The sequence below is a fragment of the Phalacrocorax aristotelis genome, chromosome 6, assembly GCF_949628215.1.
Source record: "Phalacrocorax aristotelis chromosome 6, bGulAri2.1, whole genome shotgun sequence".
Taxonomy (NCBI): Eukaryota; Metazoa; Chordata; class Aves; order Suliformes; family Phalacrocoracidae; genus Phalacrocorax; species Phalacrocorax aristotelis.
This window is the reverse complement of record NC_134281.1, coordinates 13,837,151-13,862,626: the sequence shown is the minus strand read 5'-3', so window position 1 is coordinate 13,862,626 and position 25,476 is coordinate 13,837,151. Positions and strand designations below refer to the sequence as shown.

The window sequence follows — 25,476 nt, the reverse complement described above, 5'->3', positions numbered from 1 at the left end:
TTTGGGTAATTTTTGTAATCCATTAGAAGGCAATCTGTACCCCAACTGTCTCTAGCCAGCAGGGAGCACAGGGTACATCCAAGACCTCCAAGAAAAGCTGCAGATGAATTTTAGTATTTGAAGAGTTAATTGGCCAGCACCAACTAGGCCACTTTTCTGCCTACAGAGATCACATTAGACATACAAGCTCCAAAAATACAGTGTATGGTTTGGATTAGCACTGCTCAGGTTGGCTGCTCTCCCCCTGGCTTCCTTCCCTTCTGTTCAGACCAAGTAGGAAAAAAAAAATTAACCCCCTGCCCCGATATATTTCCATCTCTCTCTCTATTATGTCTTATCCCCAGTCCTGAATAAAACAAACCTTAACACACAAATTCCTGATCTTGCTCCCTCTTTTTACTGTACCTACATGACACAATAAAAAAATGTAAGCTATATGAACTAAATACTGTACTTCAGTAACAGGTAGAGAAAGAATAGCAACATAGAAATCTCTTAAGTGTTTTTATTCATGAGTCTTTTTAAAGTCTTAAGTTAACTAGAATTTTTTTTTAACAAAAAATCAAAATGGATTCTGTTCTTTGGGGTCTTAGGTTTTTTTTAAGGGGTGGGTGTTGGTTTTGGTTTGTTTTTGTTTTGTTTGGGTTTGGGTTTGGGTTTTTTTTTGTTAACAGAAATAAAAAACAAGACCAAAAAAAACACACAGTAAAAAGTTACAAAACCATACATTGAAAATGAGGGAACTGATCTTTAAAAAGAGCTCAGCATCTGCTACTCTTATTCTCTCAAGAGATCGAGCCAAAAAGATTTAAGAAGTTTTTATTGCCAGATCTAAATTTCATTCCACAGGCACTGGATCAGGTCTTTAATCCTTTACTTAACCACAAAGAACTGTGCTGAGGAGTTTAATTCTTTCAAAACAACTGATAATATTCTAAATGTTTTAAGCGGAATACTTCCCAGTGGAAGCCAAATCCTGCATGTTTTGCTTTCAAGTAAATGCCACAGCAGATGCAAAACCAGAAGGATTCACACTGATGTTTTTTAGGAAAGGGGGAAATCTTCAAAAAACACAACCCACGCTTTAGAAGTGGCAGACAATTAAAGAAACCATTCAATACTTTTACTGAATTAAACCTCATGTATAACATTATGTGTATATGTTTAATTTATTGATTTAGGATTTAAGATTTTTGTATTTGTCACCCACATATTTTAATACGTATTATGAACTGCCTTTTCATGATTTACGAGCTACATTTAATTGATTCTCCCCTGCCTCAATCTTCTGAACTGCCCTCCTTCACGTCATTTCAATGAAAAGGAAGTGTTCAAGGCAAGCTAGACTTCTTCCATAGCAGATGAAACACAGAATTTTAAAGGCTGTGTTTGTGTCAATACTGGGCAAGAAAAATCCAAGAACCACTGGAAAAAACCAGATGTAGAAACAGCATACAGACACACTCTCAGAAAATTTAGCAAGGTTCTATCTATTTGCAGTGCAAAAACCAGTCAAGGTATCCTGAAATTTGAAGGGGTATATTACAACAACCAAAGAATGTAAAATGAAAGTGCTAAAGGCGTATTTAAGATTTCATGATGAAAGTCCACGTGAAAGTGTCTTCATGATCCATTTTGGCAGTGTTTGATCCAACTTCGTTTTCTGAGATTTAAATGTTCTCTGACAAGACTCAACCGTGCAACTCTACAATTGTGCAAAAAGTCCTTAAATACATTGAAATTAGTTCTTACTACATTTATATACTAAAGCTCACTAATCAGAGGTCTTGGGACATCAGATACGCTGAAGTACTTGTGGGCAAAAGCAGATTATCTGTTATAATTTGAAGAGTGGTTTCAAGGAAATAGTCTTGCAAATACCATTTGGGTTATTATATCAGACACCGGAGAATTTTTTGTTGGATGAGCCATAAAAACTACAGAATGTTTGCCAAAAAACAGGCAAAGGTTATCTAGCCCACAGAGAAGCTTAAAAAAAAAAAAATCTCTTTTCATATGGTGAAAGTATATGAAGCTTCTCAGCATCGCACTTACAAATGATGCTTCTTAAAAGTTCATAAAGCCAATATAATTTGACAGCAAATATGCCCTTGCCAAGACACAATCTACTACTGGTTTAAATTGACACTCTCATTTACTAGGAGACTTGAGATAAACAGAAGCAAGCTTCTCGTATTTTTTTATATTTGATGTCCTCTTGAAAGACACCTTGGTGTCACCTCTTGGTGACCTCTTGAAAGTATATCAGAGTACTGAAACACCTGGATGACTACTCTCCAACAAGAGAAGCATTTCATGAACACGCTTTTAAGATCAAAATGCTTAACATTAATAATGGCAATTGTATACTGCAAACCTCAGGGACAGTGAAGGTTGGACCTGGTATGAACATTCCTCTTCCCCTTTAATGATAACAGCTCAACCACACCTAGCAGACCAAACATCTGATGATGCCTGAAGAGGCATCTCCCAAAGTCAGTCTCATATTGGGTGTCCACATGCTTTACTACATAAAAAATAACTTTGTACAATACTACACCAGATACATTATTCAGCTTCAGCACACAAAATTCCCCACATGAACCCCTACAGATAACCATCAACATAACGATTTACCAATAACACAGCTACTCAACCTTCAAGGCACTCGTGAACTGCTAACAAAATCCAGTACAAAATGGCAGCCTACTGTACTTTTATATATGCTGCAGTGAAGTTGTTATCCACCAGCCATTCAGCCTGCATTAACTTGCTCTAACATTTGTCAATAATTACATTAAACAGAACAGAGAGGAACTTGACTATAAAGCAAGAAGAAAAGTTTCTACTTCTCACAAGCTCTGAAAAAAAAGCAACAGTGGTCTTTGTACTTGGCTGCCACGGACATCCTTTGTGGCTGCTATATACCTGTAGCACTTGATCACAGGTAAGGCAATGCTGAGTCAACACTTTCAGGATGAGCAGATTTATATCCTTTAACTGTGTACATCTATCTCTGCCCTCTCATTCAATTCAGACTTGACCTCTTCTATGATCCTTCACAACTCTTAAGACAGAGAGGGATTCTTATTAACCAACCTGGAACATTTATTGTGCTGCAAAACATCCTTAAATGAATATTAACATGTTATCACCTGTTTCACTCAATCTTCCAGAATTTCTAATGTGCTTGCAACTGTGCAATCCAAAGCTAGAATCACTAACACTGGGCAGAAGGAAGACCACATACCATGCGTTACTTTTCACACAGGGATATTTTTGTTGTTGTTGTTGTGGGGTGGTTTTCTTTGTTGTTGTTTTCAGGGAACCAATAAGAACAAAAGTCCTGGTTCCCACCTGTTTCTCATTGACCTTCTAAGTTGCTGCTGTTCTTAAGCTACTATGATTTTTTTTCACCTGGATAAGGAAGGTGAAGATAATTTTCCCCCACTAGAAAAAAATGCCTTCCTTTTTCAATTAAAGCATGCTCAAACAGACACAGCAGCACTACAATTTGACAATCATGCTCATTTAAACTAAATTCACTACACAAAATATACTTAGATCAGTATTTTGAAGTGATTATCCCCAAACCTATTAGTAAAATAAAATTAATCTATATTTTAAAAATCCTTACTATTCAAACTCTAGGAACTTTTAAAAGCAGAAATAAGAATATCATGAGTTGTTACAGTTTATAAACTGGAAGACTGTAGAGATTGAAAGACCATTGAAATAATCTTAAAGAACATTCAGAATTCTGCCAATATTACGTTTTTGCTGCAGAAATCCTAGGTTCATGCTCTTCAAGGTAGATTTCAAGTGCTAGTGAGCAAATAGTACTAACTCAATTGGATAGCGAACTGTTTGCTGCGTCAAAGCTTTTTGCCGACACATATATATAATTTTTCTTTTTGCTGTATGGATAATCAACCCCAGATGGCAATTTACATAGGCAACAGCATAAAGGAATCCATGCACTGCTGGTGCTCTCAGCCTCAATCATAGCAAGCATGGGTGTTTGAGAATGTCACTGTTTATTTTTAATTGCTGTGTCCCTCCTTTGTGCAGGTTCAAGCGGTCAAAGATGTCGAAGTCCATTAGTAGAACTGGAAGATGATGCCACTTCATTTGGTGAGAGGGTTCCTCAAATTTAAAAAGCAGCTGGTTTGTAATGTCCCTAAATGCCCAGTGGGCACCAGCTGTCAATCTCAGTTACCATAGGGTCAGGGCAAAAAAAGGTCAGAGAGAGTCATAAACCACAAAGTGTTGTGAAATGTGCTTCCTCCATTACCTTGTAGGCCTGAGAAAGGTTTGACCTTTTATAGGTATCCTAACCCAGCTCTGCATGATGCTAGCAGGGGTAAGTACAACACACAACTCAAGCTTATAAAAGTTGCTTCCTTTTATTGTGCCTTGGTTTCCATACCTGTACAATATGAACACGAATATTCACAAGATGCTAGTGGCAAAAAGCAAATGCAAAACCCTGCCCACTACTATTATCACGCAGAGGTATGGACACATCTATTTCATACAAGGCAGTAGAAGGACTAATTCATAAACAGCAACTGAAAATAAAACTTTGAGGGCAGTTGCTAATGCCATAAAAGCCAAGTGATCTGGCTTCTCTTTGTCAATGACCTGTTTATCTGCCTAACTTGCCTTTCACTTCACTGCTCCCCCAGTCACTTGGGAAGAAAGCATCTTTTGAGGTCCCACTTAAAAGTCCTTCCTACTGTCTTCTTAAATACCCACTCGCAATATGCAGTTATTCATTATAATTTTGACATTTTCCCTTGGCAGACTTGACATTAGGAAGCATTTCTTCACAGAGAGGGTGGTCAGACAGTGGAAAAGGCTTCCTAGAAAGGTGGCCAATACCCCAAGCCTGTCAGTGTTTAAGAGACATTTGGACAATGGCCTTAATAACATGCTTTAACTTTTGGTTAGCCCTGAAGAGATCAGGCAGTTGGACTAGATGATCATTGTACATCCCTTCCAACTGAAATATTATTTTCTATACAGATTCTAAAAGAACAGGCGCTAGTTCCTAAACATATTTCTCCAAAACATTATTGGATTATACTTGAAGAGCTGAGCAGTCACTTACAGATATAATCTAGTTACGCATTCTTTCTTTGCAAGACATAATTACTCTGCCTGTCTCACCCCCATCTTCCAGAGCATAAAGTGACAGGAATTTTGGCCAGTGCTATGCCAGAAGGAAAGCAGCTAACTCAGCTATGTGAGACCCTTGTTGGGCAGGAGCCATCACTCAGCCGGAACTCTCAATTACTTGTCCCTCCTTGGACCCCTTGTGCAGGCAGGCGCAGGACAGCAAGCAGGGCACAACAGAAAAGGGAAGGAGCTCTGGTAAGGGAAAAGCAAAAGTTGTTGAAACCAGAGCTACAATCCCAGCAAAGCATATTCCCTGCAGGAATTACAAGCATGGCTCCCAGAACAGGCTGCATGCTGCAGATGAGAATGTGGGCACTACTAGGAAGGCAGGCGTGATGGGGTATGTAACTTGCACATCACTTCTATGCAGATGACAATACAATATAAACTAGATGGTCACAGGTATCACAGAAGAGGTTGACCAAAAGTTAATTGTCAGCTATCAGTTAAATATTTCAGGTGAAGTCAGAATGCCTCCCTCAGTCCTTCACTTGCCCACAAAGTACAGGCAAAAATGAGAAAGCAGCATGTTCACTCGATGAAAGGATTAGGCCCTTATAGTAAGTAACATGACTTGATGATAATACTGACAGCACCAGAAGAGTCCCATCCAGGCTTGTTCAGCCAAAAGCTGCCTACTCTCAGGGTGTAACTGGCCAAGTCCACTGCAAGTGGGAACTGCAAAACACTCCTCAAGTCTTGACTCATATTGGGTAATTAATACAAAGGAAAAGTCAGATCAGTCCAAATCAGCACCTGTGAAATAGTCTTTACCTGTTCCAAGCATAAAGTAACCTTACTTCCTTTTAAAAGATTAATACATTTGAAGGAAATAAAATAGTAACAACAGCTAACCAGTTCAAAAGGCCACTGAAAGACCTCTTGACTTGCTACAGGCTCTCTATAAAGCCCAACAGCAGCAAGCCACATACTGCATCCCAGCAGTTCTCCCAGAACATGCTGACACCAATTAAAGGTCCAACAAAGAAAGAGAATGTGCATCAAGCATTTCAGTGCCCTAGTATTGTCTCTTCCTTCGCTTCCAGACATCTCCAGAAACCAACCTAGCCAGATTCTTTTGCAAGCCTTCTCACTACAGCATATTGTCACAAATGAAAGTAAAATCACTCAAACCTTGTTCAGTCCTTGGGCATGTCCTATCTTGGAAACATGCCCACGTTGCTTTTCTGAATTCGAAAGTTTAACACACTAATCTAGGTCAGTCTTCTCCTCTTCATTCAACTAAAATTGAGCAAGTAACTTTACTGGCTGCCTTATTTAAAAATCTCTGTCTCCTCCTATTGTAAGCTTGCTTATAGTAGAGTACTAGAAAAAAATAGACACTGAAAATAATAGAATAATTTCAGATTGGAAAAGAACACTTGCTTCTTTGTTGAGTGTCTCTATCAGGAAAACTGGGGGGAGTGAAAATGAGAGACTCACCTTCAGGGCAGGAATCTCCACATTGTCACCAAGGCTAACAGAGCCAGAAAGAATAGTCCCTGTCATCACCGTGCCTTGACCCTTAATAGAGAAACAGTGGTCGACTGCCATAAGGAAGTGTCCTGAGGGGTCTCTTGATGGCAGGTAAGCCTGAGACTTCAGGACCTGAAAAGAGAGATAAAAGCAGCACCATGCCTGGGTGAAAAGTCATGACAGCCACACAGCAAAATGAAGGCAAGCGGATGATTGATTGAACAAGCTTGCAGTTTTACTGATTTCAGGCATCTCCCAATGAGCTTAGAACGCACCAATGTCAAATTAACTGTGTGCCATAGAGGAGACGCACACTTAGCAGCGGGAACAGTTCGATTTTCTGCCTTAGAAAGATTTGGTGCTGCACATTTAGCTTGGTTAGCAAAACTGCACTGGTGATAAAGTTGCTGCCAAACTCAATATAAACACTGCAGCAAAGCAGAGAAAAAAAAAATCCTGTATGTCCCCCCTTTTTTCTTTTTTTCCCCCTCCTCTCAACAGTACAATTTTACAGTGTTTTGCTACTTCAGCTTTTTTAGATTTCGTGAAAATGAACTTATATAGAGATATTAGTGTCCCATAAAGCCCATCCCTGCCTTCTTGCCAGAAAAACTATTATACTGGGAGAAGTTTTCAAAGTCAACTTCCCCTTTAGATTTCTGTTAACACTTCTTAGAGGATCAAACCACTAAGAAAAATAGCTATGTAAATACAATTTTCTAGAGAAATTCTCTAAGTTTAGGATTTCTATTTTGCTGACAAATACTATGTTTCTTAAAATTTATCATCATAGACAGAAGACCTTAATTATAGAAATGCAGTCATGTACCCAACAGTGTTTCAGAGGAACTGTTTCACCCCTGTCTTGAATCACTTTCGATCTCTGCCTCTGTTATAACATCAGCATATAAACTTGGCACTGCCTTCAATGTCTGCTCTTAAGGTCAGAAACTGCAGGTTAAGCCCAAGTTGTAATGGCAGAACAATGGAGAAAGTCCCTTATCAAGGACAGAAAGGATAACACCTTGAAGCTCAATGGCAGGGCTCACACAGCATTTGCCAGCTCTTCTAATATTAGGTCTCAGAGTTGACAGAAACAGCTGCAATGTGGGTATTTCCTTCAAAGGTTTTAACCCTGGGGAACATCCCAGTAAATCTTCCTGGAACCAGATGAAGACAGAACTAAGGACTTGCCTATCTCCAGCTCTCTAGACTTTGCTACTGCTGTGGGCAGCCTTGTCCTTGCTACGTCTATTCTAAGGCCATACTACATCACACCCCCATGCCCATCTTAGGCCACACATAGCTGGGAGGAGGTAAAACATTCAGTGTTCAGCAGCCATGTGGAACATCCTACCTTTGTACAAGCCAGGCTACCCTGAGCCAGACATACCTAGGTTTTTGAAGACTGGTGCTGCACCCTAACTTCAGCAGTTTACAAGTATTTTGAACCTGGCATCCAAATCAAACCTTGACAAGTCTGCAAAGGATTATGCCTTTGTTTTAGGACCATTTTCTGCTGTTTGCAAATAACAGGGGCACCCCTCCAGGGCAAAGATGCTACTTTTCCCTAAAGCTTATTCACAGAAAGGGTGACATGTCTACTACAAGCTAAAATTAGCTGAGAGCTGTTTGAAGTGTCCCACCCTTCACAGTATATAAGCTTCATACCATATAACTTATCATATAACTTAGTATTTTTGAAAACCTGAGAACTTTTCCTCTCTTCCCCCACCCCCACAAAAAAAGGCAAACCCACACTGTTAGAACTAAGGGTACCTGTGAAACAAACATCAGTTTGCTCAAGGTCTTCTCTTGTTTATATGGGTCTGATATAATGTTAGTTATACAATCGTACAGTTTTTTCCAGGTCCTGCCTTATTCAGGGCACAGGGTAAATCCAGGCCATGCTTTTTATCTTTTGCAGATGTGCAAGGCACCCAGTAAGCAAGGCAGAGCATCACTGAGAAAGATGATTTCATCATGAAGGCAGGCAGTGCTCCTCTAGAGAATAGATTCTGCACTTGCTTATGCCAGAACTCCCATGTACTGTCATTCTCTTAAAAGTGAAACTTTCCACTGGTAATCACTGACTATGTGCCTCACACTGTCCAAACAGAAACCTCAAAGCTTTAAGAGAAGTGCTAAACACTCACAATTGCAATCAAAACTGGTGGATACTATGACCTGAACACAAACACATCCCAAAAAAGCTCCTAGTTTCCTTAAATTTGGCAACCAAAATTAGTAAACTTGGAGGACTTCACTCCTTTGTGCCTGTTCTTCCCAATCTAAATATGGACTGAAGTCACCTCTAAACTTCCTATAGATCTTTTCTAAGTAAATTAACTGTTTGCCAAGTACTCAAGACCACAGTGATGCGTGCCAACGAAAAGTCCAGGAGGAAATTAATCATTCTGAATGCAGAGCAGTGTTTGGATGGAGTAATGAGGCCACACAGTATAATGAGAATTAAAAAAAAATATGGACTACCTGCTGCTTCCTAGTTGAGCCCTGTCTATCCTGTGCAAGGAATGAGGTACGGGTTGTTTAGAATAAAGAATCATGCACTTATACATTAGCTCATAATACACACATGAAGGAAGGAGACAATTCCCAACATGTAACTCCTGAGTGCCCAACTTCACAACTTTACTCTTTTTTTAACCATGGTACAATTATAAAACAACACCTACCAAGGATTTGGCAGAATTTTAAAGCTATTTTTATTCATTATGCTTCATAATTCTTTACAACTGTAAAAACCAGTTTCACCACACACGTGATAGCTATGTCCTAAGACATAGCTATTCAAAAGGCATTGAAGCCTAGTAGTTGAAAAAGGAGATCCACTTTCAGGGCACGCAACCTCAACTTCTCCATTCACTGGAATGAATGCCTAAAGAATCAGGTCCCTCAAAACTGACATTAATGCAAGAGCTCCTCAACTCTAGATACTAATACAGTGTACTCCAGAAGACTCAAAAGTTCGAGCACATTTTGTGTTATGATGTTCTTCAGCAAGTACCTCAATCAATTCAGAAACACCTAGTGGATTCTCAGACTCTGGGGCTTCCGGTCCACCAGGTTTTGCTGCAACAGCAACAATAGGACACCCACAGAACCTGAAAGACAGAAAAACTCCCACCATTAGACCACAGATCTACATGTGTCAATGTAAAGTAGTTCCAGGCTCATCTGACAACGAAGGCAAGGAAACTCCCTCAAATTCTGATTTATCTGCTCTTCCTCCATAGTGCATAACTGACAATCTTTTCTTTAATTTCTAGCATGTGTGCTACTGGACTTCATTATGAAGTCTTCAATCCTGTTTAATATTAGCTACTGATCTAACTCTGTCGCAGTCAAAAGTAAGAGTTCAGTTTATTTCAGAGGCAAGGGTCTGCTACCCAGTCTTACTGCAGTGCCTTTGCATCCAAGCCATTTTACCTGGAGACTAGAACTGTTTTCAACCTTCATTAAAGCAATTATTAATCCTAGATGTACAGTCATAACCTTCCAAACAGGAGCCAAATGCAAGATGGTACATGATGTCTACCCAAGTCTGCAGGCAGACTACAAGATCTGCAGACAAAAAAAGACCTGCATCTACTGAAATCAAAAAACATTGATTCAAAGCTTTGAGTAATTGCAGGTGTCTCCTGTCTCTATCTCCTAAAATGAGGGACAGCAACCTATATTTATTTGCCCTTAAATCAACAGCTGCCACAGATAGCATTCTAAGTTGGAGAATTCTGTCTACATTCACAAGAGAGAATTCCACTTTCTTTGTGACCTCTGTACCACTCCCAGCAAAATTAATGGACCAAGAACAACATAGGAGCTGGAAAGACACAGAGATCTTCGTAGTCACTACTGTGGCAGTTGCATTGTTGAAAGAGGACATTGCCCTACCATTACAAATAAGCTAAGCAGGAACCACCATATCCAATCGAGCTTTTTTTGGTACTGGTAAAATACTATCCTGTGTATGTTGAGCCCTATTCCTTTGATTCTTTAACTCAAAATGGCACCTCACAGTTATAAACATGAGAGTCAATGTTCCCTTATGACCCTGAGCAAAGAAAGCTGTGCTTCAGTTTGTGCAACCACAAACACTGTCTGTAGCATATCTTCCAACTTCATTAACAGCCACATCTCCACTCATGAATCTCACTGTTCTTCACTCATTATGTACCTCAATTCCCCTAGACAGAACTAACAAACATCATCCCAGCCAGAGCCATATTACATTTATATAATTCTGCACTCCCTAGATAGGGAAATTACATTTTTCACCCTCAGTTAAGGGAAATCCCTAACACTTTTTCCTCTGGAGTGAAAATGATTTGCAAGTCCTGACAAAAAAACCCAAAACCAACCAACCAACAAAAAAAACCCACACCACCACACAAAAACCAAACCAAACAAACCCCAAAACACACACACACCAGAAAAACACACCACCCAACAAAAAAATACAAATAAACAAAAAACCACAGCCAAAAAACCACCCCACCCCTGAAAAAAGCCCCCACAACCCCACACCCCCCAAAAAAAAACATTTCTTCACTTGGACAGCCTGACTTTATTTTATCCAATCTGACCTCCAAGCAGCCCTTTAAACAGAAAAGCTTCCTTATAGGAAAACGTTTCTCTACACATGAAACTTGCAGGTGCAAATTTATGACTGAATTTAAGTTTCTGATAATCTTTCCACCCTTTATCTTTTTTGGACATCTCAGTGTGCTCAGAAGCATGCTGGAAATAAAACATGGGTGAAATATTTTTGTTAAACATTTTATTATAAATTAGCTGTTAATAGTACTGTTAACTTACTTAGTATTTTCCAAGGTCTTCTGCATTTTCTTAGTCATCTTCTCAATGGCACTTTGTCTCTTCCCCTCTGGAAGGAGATCTATTTTGTTCAGAACTACCACCATCTTCTTGCAGGCAATTTGCCCAATTACCAAGCACTCTGCTGACTGCGTCTGCATCCCTTTTGTCACGTCTATTACAAGCATCATCAAATCAATGATCTGGGCACCTGGAGGAGAATTCACAGTCAGTATTGCAGCAGCATAAAAAGATTAAGGATAATTTTCTCAAATAGTTTCCATAAAAGCTGTCAGTATATGTAAAAAAGCCCAGAAATATGAACAAAACACAAGTCAAAGCAAGCATCGAATGCATGGCCGTGTTTGAAAATAACACTTCAGGAACTGAAGCTATTATATGCTACCATTGGATCTTAAGTAAAATGCAAGCACAACATACCTTAATGCTGAGAAAGTTTAAATATAAAAACTAAAACAGAAGCTAAAGCTGAACTACCAGAAAGTCATACATCAAAAAACACATTTTGAAAGATAGAAGCTAGAAATCATGCAAAATTACAGCATTCTGAATTTCAGTACTTTTAATATTTGCCTTAAGCTTTTGATCAGAAGAATAAGATGTAGCAATACAACTGTTCCTTGTTCTTTTGCCCTCTCCAGCCTTCCCCCTACTTTTTTTTTTTCCCCTAAGCTTTTACAATGGCTGTAACAACAGCTACCCTTGTTCATAATTCCCATGAACTCAGGGTAGGAAATCATTCTGAGGCTGAAGTGCATGAGTGAATGAGTGGGTGGGAGCTACAACAAGGAAAAAAATTATGGTTGCAAATGAATATTTTCAACCTACCAAAGCTTTCATCTTGTAATTATGAATACTAAACCCTTCAGAGCACTAGTTGGATAGTTATGACATTTCCAAAGCTCCTGCAGAATTTTCACCAGTCATTTCAAATATCTCTCCACGACAAATTGAAGACAGACTTTATAGCTTCAGAAGTATTTGTCATTTTTATTGTTTCAAGGATTGTATTAGTTTAGAACTTGCTTAAGTTATAACACAACTATCATTAAGGCTGTACAAAAGGCTGAGACCTTATACACCGTACAGAAGCGCAGACCTAAACTACAGGAAGCAAGGGAAATGAACAGCATGAAGATAGTTCAAGTGGGACAAAACACTGAACAATCAGAATGCATGCACTTTTTGAGTACATACAGCGGGTTTTTTTTTTCAAGTTAATACAACACCCATATTTTGAATCAAACTATACCAGACAGTAATTCTTAGTACACAGGTGACACCCTTAAAATGAATGGGAATTAATAATTGAAACCAAACCATCAAGTCAAATTGATTACTAATACCATAAAAAAATGCATCTAGTAAAGCAACAATACTGCAGCTTAAGTTTTAGCTAACTGTTACGATTACTAGAGCACAGCAATCTTTATGCTCCAGAATTAAGCCAAAGTAACCAGATCCGAATCTGGCCTTGAAAGGGTGGCTGGCAAGATGCATTATGTATGGTGTGGTATCTCTTCCTTCCAACAGGAGACAAAACCTGCACTAAAACTGCCATACACAGTTTCAGTACAAGGGCCACTATCTTGAAACACTAAATGAACTGCTTTGAATACATTTGTTATAAAACAAATACTTATGATTGCTGTATTTAAGCATCTATTAGCAACACTTTAAAAGAGCCATAAAAATCATCAGCCCAGTTGCTAGAAGGTCAAGAATGTCTACCACAGGGCATTTCATAGCAAAGAGAAAATTAACAAAGGACAGACTCCAGAAAGCCCAGAAAAATGTATCACAATACTCCAGATGAAAATATATTACAGTCAAGGAAACAGCAGCATACTCAAGTTCGCAAATATGTGCCTCAGCACAACTATCGTGCCTCCTCCAAATCTGTAACGTGCTAACTGGCCACAGTTCGTAAGAGATATTTCAAGATGGAACAGAAATCATGGCGGGGGGAGAGCTGGCACCCAAGCAGGGTGGGAAGCTGCTGCCCTTCAACAGTCATGGAACCAAGGAAAAGATCAGGACAGCACTAACAAATACTTCAACTTTATTCTCCCTGAGGCCTGAGGATGCTTTGTACATGTCTACTCATGCATATTAAGACACGAATGCTCAAGTTTACAGGACCTTTGAGCAACAAGGCCAAAAAAAAAAATATTTAGTTCCTCAACTTTCCTCTGCACTATTTAATAAGCCAGCTTTGACAATTCACCTTCTCCCCAATCCCTCAATCTTCTAAGCCAGTTTTACATTTTACAACCCATTTCCTCAGTTGCCCTTACTAATGCATAACAGTTCATTAAATACTGTAATGAAATAATCTAGGAAAATAAAATCAAGTGCACAGGGATTCACAAATGTGACATTTCTAATCAGGAAAGTTGGCCGGTCACTTGTAACAGGGTGACAAAACTATAAACCCCTCCAAAGAACATGGAACACCTCATTCAGCTTGCTTTTCCCTCACAGCATGTAAATAGTAACAGAAGCCTTAGCATTATTTAAATTGCAAGTACGAAGTTAGACAATGCTTTCAGACTATTAATCAACTCACTACCACGTTGAATGTTCCTGAAGAAATGCTGCTGAAGAATTTTTTTACCACAGAACAAGATTTAGCTGGGGAAGGTGAAGTGAGGATGAATTACGTGACAGTATTCTCGTGCATGTAATCTCACTTGGAAAAAAACTTTTGAGGCATAAAAATTATTATGACCATACCAAGCAGACTCCAACAACAACAAAAAGAACAAAAAAGGTGACAATATCACTCAATAGACCTGTGCTATCTGGCCACAGAACACCTGCCATGGGCTCCTGTGGGAAATGGAACAAAAAGGAACTGAAACACCTTGCTTTCACTCAAAAAAAGGAGACAGGATACGGTCCTACACAGTTAAGAGTGATATGGAAAAGATGAGTGCTCCTCAAGCTCTCAAAGCAGTCAAACAGCTTGAAATTAATCTGAATGAAGTAGAGACATGTGCAAAGGACAGGTCTGCATAAAAAGCAGCACAGCAATCAAGAAAAATATTTTATCTGCATTGAAGCAGGTCATATAGAATCGATGATAAAGTTAAATTAAGGTATTCAAATTCTTACCCCTACAGAAAAAACAGGGGTGTAACCTTTCATTTGCTTTTTCATCTATGAATAAGGTGTTCAAGTACATTCAGAAAGATAAAGATCCTCCTAAAGTGTGATTTCTCGCTTTGCTTGGAAATGAAAGATGAACTATCAAAGTATGCTTCATGTGATGACATACAGCTCAGATGTAGCCCTGTAAAAAGCAAATGAAACAAACTAGTTGTCATCAGAAAACAAGGGGGTGGGGAAAGATGGGAATCATATTGCAAGATAAGCAGCTAAACCACAGCACAAAACCAAAGTAAAGTAGATAGTCTGAGTGAAGAAAAACAAACAAGGAAGATAACACATGAACAGAGAGAATCTGGATGACGGCCAGATACAGGAAAAACACAAGATGAGCAGCAGCACAGAGAAAAGACTGCAACAAGCACCAGCAGGACTTGTTTGTACCACAAAAGCAACAGGGAACACAGAACTCGTAGGTATTAACAAAAATACCTTCACAGAGAAAAGAGAGAAAAAGTCTAACCCCCACTTTGAACAATCACACCCAACCTGTTCTTGCGTCTGAATTTTGGGGAGTATCTGATTATGAACAGTCATCAGGGAAGTAACTTATTACTCTCTACTCATTGGACTAGTTGAATCAGAGATGTCATAGATTATGACAAGTTTCAAAAGTACAGAAGGCAGAAACTCAGTTTTCCTGAACTGGCTATCGGCTCCATTTCTCCAAGGGAAGAGCAAAATGATACCACTTGCAGCATATCATTCACAGCCAGCTCTCACTCTTGATCCTGAGAGAGGTGTGTGAGGACACCAGAAACAACAGATGACCCAGAAGAATAGTATGCATTTAAAAAACAGTATGTAATGATGAACTTTTAATTTTCAGGAGAAAATTCATTGCATTCTCTGCATTTATGTTATTTAGTATATTATAACTTCAAACATTTACTGAACTAGTAAGGAAGACCCACCCAGAATTTTAGGGAACAAGGCTGCAGACCTTCATCCCCTGCATTAGATTCACTCCTCATAAGCACGTTAAGTAGTGTCACATACCCCTTTGATTTCCACACAGCTTATATAAATAAAGCACACAATTTTGCTCACTGAAGCTAAAGTAGACACTTAAGTCCAAACTCTGCAATGTTTACATGCTACTGTCTCACATCCTTATACAAAAGTATACAATTAGTAAAACCAGATCTGTTATACCAGCATTCACAGGGAAACACCATGTGAGTACCCAACCTAGAGGCTGCATTTTTAAAAGCTGTAAAGCGCTATAATTGCCATGTTTTTTTTGGAACAAATCATTACATCTTAAATAACAAACCTCCTTCAACCTCGACCGCAGAAGTTGCTGCAGTTCTGCATGCATGTGAACTCAAAACCCCTTCTGTTTGTGCAACATGTTGCATGCTTGTAAATTACATACCCAAACTCCCAGACTGAGCTGCATGTAAATGGAGCCATACAGCAAACTACAATGTTTACAGTAAGTTAAAGAGGACATTATTAGGACTAGGAAAAAAAAAAAGGCACCAAAACATTTTAGCCTCTCATATTACTTTATCAGTTCCAAAAGCTTGTTACTATTTTATTACAAATGTGCACTACGCTTACTTTCAGAACCATCAGGTTATAAACTCCAAGCGCTAAACTAGCTAGCAGTTTTAGCATTACTTAAAAGGAGAACCAAAAGACATCTTCCATTAATAGGCAGAATCTCAACTGTTTTTCTCTTCAACACAAGTAGATTAAGAACATCAGAGCATTTACCACTACTACTACATTGGTAAACATAAATTTAGTATTGCATTAGATTCCCCATAATCCATCAGTATAGCACTGACTTGGCTCCAAACTATAAAACCTGGGCTAGTGGAGGGAAGAGGGGTCCAGTGCCTGTGTGAATGAGTGAGAGGCTTTGCATGCCGCACAAGCATGGAACACAAGCACATATTCTGACTCGTGGCTTCTTTAAGCTACTGTGTCCTGTCCTGTTTGTGGTAATCTTTTTAGCTGACATTGCATAAAAAGTACAACTCCTGTTCACAGGCACCGAAAGGAAGAAAAAAATGGACTTTGAAATGTAAAAATGAAATAATTGTGGGCCATGGGCTATAATTTGATTTCATGCTTTACAAGGAAATGAAAGAGGACTTCCTTAAACATACTTTTTTTTTTAAAATATGCTTTTTACCATGTTAGGATTTCCTCTAAAGTAGAGGAGAAAATAGGATTGTAGAAACACCGTTCTCAAGTATCATTGCTACTCAGGGGCAAGGCTCGGTTTTAATGTGTACTTCCCATTCTGGGAAGAAGGAAATTCTTCAATTAATAAACCGGGTGGACTGAGGCGAGTTTTTAAGTTTTAATCAGTTTCATCTGCGCATAGGATAAAAAGACTGACTATTCTACCATTTTTGCTTCCCCTATTCCCCTTTCAGAAAAATAATAAAATCAATGTTTTATTTTAAATTCTTTGAGGTTAGTATCTCCTGTCTCAGGAAATATTGCCTATATCATGCAGAGAGTATGAAAGTTCCCCCTTCCCAGGCCCCCCCCTTTTCTTCGTTAAGTATCTTTTTTCAGAAACAACTAAATTATTCTCTGCTTTCATATACAGTAACACCTTGGGAGATGCTACAAGTCACACAGGATTTTGCTAGTTACCTTAGGGAAAGTATTGTGATGAATAAGGAAAACGTGTTATGGGATAGGAAATCTCTCAAAATCTAAACAGAAAGAGGTCTGAGGGGGGAGAGGTATGTGCACACAACTGGAGCGCATGAATTACACATGAAGAAACCCTCTGTGAAGCAATGCAAAATCATGGATCAACACTGATACCACAACTTGGTAGGACACACTTTGAAAAGAACAGGAACTTGTGGAGTTCAAGCGTCCTACCACTGCTTCCCAGGCATGCAGTTTCAGGGTTTCAGCAGCTGTAAGCACAAACAGGGAGCCGTGCAGCTTCAAACACTGGATAGCTTGGAATATCTCTGATAGCAAGCAGTTGGACTGGCAACCCAGATGATGTCTTTCTCAATGCACAGTAAAGCTTAGTATTATACACATTATGTTTGATATCTGAACAATAAAGAAACCACTGATTGCACAAATCCCCTTTAAGGAAAACCAGCCACTAAGGTCTTTCCTAAACCAAGAGCTACAAAGAGAAAGCAGTATGACCACGAGGGCATACTTCTAAGTTCATTTCTTGTATGACAAATAACCTGTCTTTTACAGTTATTTATTTGTAATTCTGAGTTCAACTCAACTACAAACAGTAAGTGATGGAAAGAGATAATTGCTAATCTCTTTATTACAAATAAGAGAAGTAAAGGGTTATTTTGTAAAAGACTTCAAAGAAGAATCTACTTGGAATACTTTATATTTCATCTCCCAGATGAACCACCATGCAAAATTGTCGTGAAGAGGGTAAAGGCCATGAGGACCTCTACCCTCTCCTTTGTCAAGTCATCCAAGGATTCTTCTCATTTGAATATGTTCTAACCACTTGTCAGAAACAAGTCTGTGTTCTTCAGGGGAGGAAATGCCTATACTGATTACAGTACATCAATAAGTTTGATTGGCCATGCTGAAGTAGCACGAACAAAGCTGATAAGGCCTCCAATGAAGGTTACGATAAGACAGACTGAGGAATATCTTCCAATAATTTAATATTATATGCTGATTCAGCTATTGTAATATTGTGCATATGAATAAACTTATATTAAACAGATGACTGGGATGGGGGGAGAAAAACCAAACCTCAAAGTGAAAATTTCCCCCAAAACAGGCATTACAACACAGGAAAAAAAGGTCATGAAGAGATCCTTTGGCAAGACTTCACAGAACATAAGGAGTCCCATGTTGCCTTTAGCCTCTTTGGAGATGTGTTGTGCACTGGGCCAGCCATGAAGACCGAAATAATCTTGGGAAGCTTAATGTAGCTTAAAAGTTGCCTACTCAGAGGTGGCTGGCCCACCTTTAAGGGCTGGAACCAGAAAACCTCCAAAGGTCCCTTCCAGCCTGAACTATTTTACAAGACAGTGCTATAAGAGGGAATCCACTTTAAAGAAGAAGAAAAAAAAAAGAAAAAAACCACACCAAACAAACACAAGAGTGTAGATAAGAGACATGCCCTTATGCATTTTCTACGGACACCTGGAGATCTTAGACCTAAGTAATTCATTATTATGGAAAAGGTGAGCCTCAGGCAGAGCAACTGCGCTTACAGACCAAACATTTTAAAGTCTGGGGTTTTTGCCCCCCTTTCCAATTTTTTTTGTTGTAACTACAAATTAAATAATACTTTGAATAAGTTTTCTCACTGCATGCTTCTGGTCATACTCTCTGAAACACATCTGAACTGTCAGACTTCTGGGTCAGGAACTGCAGTGCAAGGGGAGCAGCAGGGTGTTCCAGCCTGCAACAGGCAAAAGTGCAGGAGGCCTGGGAGTTGTGGTGAGGTACTCTGAAAATGTAAAAATGCCCCAAAAAAAAAACTGTGACAGAGAAAAAGTTAGCACTGAGCTGTTGACTTGATATTTCTCAATATATTGTTTTCCAGTGACTCCCCAATTTACTTATTCGGAAGACAATAAGAGCTCACATTGCTCAGTCAGCAGTAACGGTTACAGAGAAGATGTATTCTTAGGTCTCTACTCTTCTTTGGCTGAGCGAGATCAAAAGCACCAGCCTGAGAAGTGTCTGAACACTTCTGCAGTTTCAACCACTACAGGAGACACACCATTCCAAAATAAGGCAAGTACAGGAAGCCCTCAGTACCACCTCAATAAATTCACTGGTCAATCACATGTTAAAGTTATATGTATGTTTTGTAAAAAATACACACAATAAAACAGAATCTTTCCTCCAAAGGCTCCCAAACAGAAAACACTGCCAAAAAGAGATTGCTGTGAATCTTTTTAATTTAGACAACTGAACAATTTCCTACACCTTCCCTCTCTTTTCCCCAGCACAAACAGAAGCTAAGTACACCTAAGCTTCTCTCAGCCTGCACATAAGCGAGAGCAGCACAAGTAACAGCAAGAGCTAAGGATACATGCTTCTACAGACAAGGAAAGGATCCATTTCCCTTCAAGCATACTTTTAGAAGCAAGAGAGTAGATTTTTTTTTCCTTCACTTCCATTGTAAAGATAAAACACGCAAGTCAAAAAGGCATTTCTACCCATAGTTTCAAGCCAGGGCAATCACACACTTTACTTTGTTATTAATCTACATAGCTAGATATCTATAGTCAGCTACCTAGAAGCAGTCAATAGAGCATACTGAAAAGTTATTCACTCTGCCACACCCTGCTGATGGAGGCTGCAGTTCTGCAAGCTGGGGAGCTCCTGCTCCCATCTACACTTCCTCAACACTGTGCTTATTCGGGTCTTCCATGGCTTATGGAGGGTCTGATGAAATGCGAAGCTGAAGCTCAGACCAGTCAACTCAGCAACACTGAGTTCAACTCAGCAACACCAGAGAGCTCTCATCTGGATTATCTAGGTGACCCAGCTGACACAGGGCTCCAGGGAAAGCCAGAACTGGCAAAAGGCAGGCAGCAGGACCAAATAGCCAGGAGCTGCGAAGGGGAAAAAGGAAAAAGCAAAGCAAGTCTCCTGCTTCTAGGGACAGGATGCTACTGCAGGCCAAGTTGTTAATGAAACAGCAGCCTGAGGAATTTCAGAGAAACTTAAAAGCTGAATAAATGGTTAATGTATTGTTATTAAGTGTTGGAAGAAACTTATTAAGTACACATGCATTTACACAAAACTAGAGCTATTACTCTAGAAAATTGCAAAAAACCATAGTCATAATATGCTGTTCAATGCAGAAGTGTTTTATGTTTAAAAGCAGTCAAAAAATGTAAAGTAATAGACTGTACATGTGATGTAATACTGAAATAAAATACTGCATTTAGATCTAATCACTTTCTGAAAAAGGAATTTGAAAGATTAAGTGGCTTCAAAGTATTTCTTCACATACAAAGAAAAATCCATGTTAACAGCATGCAATGACAAAAGCACATGAAGCTGACAAAGAGAATGGAAATAAAACACCTCCAATAAGAGGGCACAATGAATTATATAATGGTAAACCTCAACGGAACACAGCACAACAGCCTCAAACTCAGTCCTGCTAGATACCAATTGGTTTCAGGCAAATGAAAATACAGATTTAATATTTATGCAATTAAGATTTTTAAAGCTACGTCCAGCTGGATGAAGTTTCATTATTTATAAAACATTTATTATTTTATCCTGTGCAAGAGACATTAGGATGAAACTTTAAGCAAGGGGACGCTTCATTCCATCATTGACATTCTTGCTTTGACCCTCTGAAACATTCACTTTGCTTCCAAAGAAAATGTAGCAAATTAGATGAGTAATTACTAACGTCTAGTATTTCAGTTCCTATTCTTCAAAATATTTCTGGAAAAAAAAATGGAAAAATCACCACAAATGAGAATCCTATAGACATTGAGGGAAGAGCAAAGAATCCTTGACTTGTAACAAGAAATACTATACAATACGTAGCATGTGTGAAATTGAGGTAAAGCACCATGAGAGAAGACATCATCCTTCCTCCATATGTAGCAAAGTCCTCTTCTGTAATACTACCTATTACTAGACCTGAATATCTATATTGACAAGGCACAAACTGGACAGAGTCCAAAAGAGACCTCTACTTATTTTAAGGCCGAAGACATTAACTGTGGTAGGGTTTAAAAAAGCCTACATATCTTGAAAAAGCAACAATCATTCTGAGTAGACAGAGATGACTGCTACAAAAAAAGCTAGCATTTGCTGAATTACACAACACCATGGTATTTCAGCTGCATTAATTTCTTTCTTGGCTTGAAGTCAAAAGTGCATGAATTGTGAATTAGTTAGCAAACATTAACTTTCTGAAGTGTCATTCATATATATTTATATGCAAATACAGATACCAGTAAAGGTGGAAAGTTAAATATGTAGGATACTGCACAAAACTAGAGTAAAAGTTACCTAACATTTTAGACTGAACATCATTATACAGCTCATCATCCTTGGAGTATAATCCATAGCATATAGTAGGAAGAACAGTTACTTCATACACTTGAAAGCAAAAGAAAGCAAAAGAAAACAATTGGGTTGCTACCATTTGGGTTGTAAACTCCTCCACCCCCCCCCACCCCCCCCCAATGCCTGTATTACACCTAACACAAAAAGGTTCAGTTCCATAATTTTGCATCCAGACTATAACACATCTCAACAAGAAAGTCATGTCAAATTTCTGGATTCCCAAGTGACAATGTAAAAATGGCACCTATAATTCCACTGATTCGTATCAGACTCAAACCTAAGAGGTTCACAATGAAACGCCCTGTTCTTCTGTCTAGAGTTGAGTTCATAAAACAAGGTTTCTGAAACAACGTGGCAATAAGCTGTACAGTAAATCAACACTATATGCTCATGCTTCAGGAAAAAGAAAGGTGCAAAATAAAAGAAAATGGATACTTGTAAAACCCCCCTTTAACCTCCTCAGATGTTATTGTGTGCTTAAGGCCCTAGTAAGATTTCCTATGGCCTGATGAGTGATTAAAGTTTCAGACTTATTCAGAGGTATTTTGCTTTGGTATCAAGGCCACGTGTGTTTCTGAATTGCTCTGAAGAATTAAACATAATGTAACATTACGCTTGGGTCTTACATAGGGACCATAAATGGTCCACCAAGGTCCATGAAGTCTTTACAGTAAACACTGAAAAGCAAACAGGTCAGAAGAAACAAGATTAAAAAAATACCCTTTTTATAGTCTTGACTCATATCAACCTCTCCCATGAGATTTCAAAGGAAAAAAACTTAAATATGTTTGCATATGATAATGCTAAACATGTTGCAAAAAATCTGACTACAAGGTATTACTATTCTGCCCACTCAAGTATTACAGACATCATCTTTGAAGCTATTTCCAAGACCAAAAAGAGAAAGTAGTAGCTAAACAGCATAAAAAGAATCAAGTATCCAGAAGAAATACGAAGGCACTAAACCTGCATGAATGAGGACATGAGCCCATCCCCAATTCTATCAGACTTCCATGCATCTGTAGTCTTCTGCTCCATCTCAAGACTCAGCTCACACCAGACTATTCCCAGCTTCAGGAATGTTGTACCTGAGGATTCTCCACTGATGATGAACACTGGAGTGTGGAGACAAATAGTGAGTAAAAGCCTCTGCAGTACCTACTGTCATGGAAATTCCTGCTACCTCCCAGATATCAAGGCTTCAGCCTACAGTAGGGTATACACAGGTATACATTTATATACCCTACTGGTAACTATAGGTGTGCCTATTGTTATGAATTATAACAATCATACAAAACCAGGTTGGTACTGGAGAGAGAAAAGTGGTACATTAAAGATGACTGGAATATGAACTTGACATATTTTCCAAGGTTGTTTCAGGGCGAATAGTACATAAACAGGCAAACAGTACCTACATGCACACATTTTCCTTCAAACCAGTTAGCTGCTTCAGGCAATGAACTTCTGTATTAGCTTTTCAGAAGATGTAACACTGTGCTGTTCTTGAAGAACAACTAACTGAAATATTACCTAACCAATGTGTTCATATTTCTGTATTTGAATATACTATTACATACAGGACAGTACTGGACTCAGAGAAGGGAAAGAAATCGTATACCTGAATAATAACTACAAAGTTTCTGTAAATTCTGTATCAGTGCCATTTCACACTCAGCTCTTCCTCTTTTCAAGTTCTTTTAAAATTCTTACAAGATGATATCATTACATTAGCCTATCTAGGATTCAATCACATCCATGCCCGTGTTGCAATACAAAAAGAAACAGCACATTTCAGAAATCCTTACACAAGCAATACACTGCTTGAGTACTTGATTATCTCAGGATAAAAAGAATGTGCTATGCTAAATGACTGACTAGTTGGGTTTTTTCCTCCAGAAAGACTGGAGAATTGTTGCTACAGAGCATCTATTGCCTCCCTCTGGGTACTTAGGAAAATTACTGAATTGTGAACATCTTAGAATGCCTGTTTGAATTTCTTTAAGCATATTTTAGTCAGTTTAATATTAGCAAAAAGTCTTACTGTCATCTATCTTTTGTGTTAACTTCTTAAAGTCCTGCCTACCCAAAGGATATCTCATTGTGAATTCTTTTTCATTCTTCTGCCATATCTTTGAAAGATCAGTCTAACAGTTTCGTGCAGCAGTCATAAGAAGCAAGGCAAGGACTATCACAGCAGGTATAGCTAGACAGACCTGAATATACATTTGGACATGCAACTCCGAACTTGCACAAGCTATAAACAGCAGTTTGCATGCAGTTAAAAAACAGCTATAGGTATGAAAGTCATACCTTAGAGATGCTGCCGAACCACCTCGAAATTCATTACTCCACTGAACTCTTCTCTACTTAAATTCAAGTGCTTTATACCAACTACCCTGAAGATCATGAAATGTACAGGGATCCACAAGAAACATGCAAATTAATACCCCGATCAGAGATTTACTACTCGATTCTTTTCTCTCCACCTCTCTGTCAATTCAAGGACATTAACCTCGTAGTGCACCTGCAGCTTTAGACAGCTCAGGAAACACCGATAAGAAATTTATTTTAAACCTCGTACAGATCAAGATCATATTTCTATGAGACTAAAAAAAATAAATCTTCTTGAACAATTCTGCAAGTCACTAGTCCAAAAGTAAATCTCCAATTCCTCAGATTCTAAATCATTCTCCTACAAAAAAGAAAATCCAGTTTCCATGTAAAGTGGGAAATAAATTAACGTGATTCTACTCTTAAAGCATTTCAAGCTCTAAGCTACCTTGCCTCCATTCTTGAAATTACGTTTCCAAAGGTCATACACCCCAAACCAAGGAGCTTGTTTTATACTAAAATCCAGTGCCATTAACACTTTTTACAGCACTGCATGCAACACACTGTCCCAGAAGAAGAGTTATAGTAGGCTATGGAAAGATTCGTGCACAGCTCTCAGATACATTCCATCTGATGATGCTGAACAAGATTTTTTTTAAAGAAAGAGTTTACTTTTTTTTCCCCTCCCTCCCCCCAACGAAAATTAAAGATTGCTAGAGGCAAAGAAAAAAAACGTTCTTTAATTTTTTTCTTCACCCTCCACAATACTGAAATAACATCAGTCAGGGTTATAAACATCTGTAATTGCCAGGGGAATGTACAATACATTCAGAAACTCCAGGCCACATATCCTGTAGCTCTGCACTTCACAAACAAAAGGTTGGAGAAAGAAAGAGGGGGTGGGGTACAGGGAATAAAGGCTTAAAGATTAAAGTCACAGGCAGAGACAGACGGCTCCGTTTTTTAATAACTGAAAACACGAGTTGTGCCTGAATGTGCTCATTGTTTTATAGCAGGGGGTAGAGTCTACGCATGCTGGACTGGCTGGCGACAGAATTGCCTTTGCATCAAAAATAAGATTTACAAAAAGAAGGAAAAAAACAAAAGAGACACCAAACCCATGCCCTAATTTCCCCTCTTGTAATGGTTAATGATGCATTCAGGTAGAAATCAACAAATTATCCCACCTTGCCTTTATTAAATTGGGGAAACTTCACGACTAGAAGAAGTACCTGATTGTAACAGCCTAACAGACAATTGAAGAGATGTCTGAATGCTTTATGCTGTGAAGGAATACAGACTCTTGTACAACAATAAGTCATACATAGCAAACAGGCACATCTATGAAACAATCAAATCAATTTCTGATCATTTATTTGCACAATAAAACTAGTGCTGCAAGACTGAATTATGTGATCTAAGCAAATTTTT

General features: G+C 38.7%; 1 protein-coding gene across 4 annotated transcripts in view; it reads right to left on the bottom strand.

Moving 5' to 3' along the window:
* EEFSEC (eukaryotic elongation factor, selenocysteine-tRNA specific) overlaps window positions 1-25,476 on the bottom strand; it is a 126,575-nt gene that overhangs the window by 80,515 nt on the left and 20,584 nt on the right. For 2 of the 4 annotated variants that reach the window (XM_075096033.1, XM_075096035.1), the window contains exons 2-4: window positions 11,497-11,704; window positions 9,686-9,782; window positions 6,625-6,789 (exon numbers count right to left, since the gene is read on the bottom strand). In XM_075096033.1, coding sequence (XP_074952134.1) covers window positions 6,625-6,789; window positions 9,686-9,782; window positions 11,497-11,704 — 470 coding nt within the window. The remainder of the gene's footprint in view (window positions 1-6,624; window positions 6,790-9,685; window positions 9,783-11,496; window positions 11,705-25,476) is intronic. The other 2 variants (XM_075096034.1, XM_075096036.1) reach the window with 1 other exon arrangement.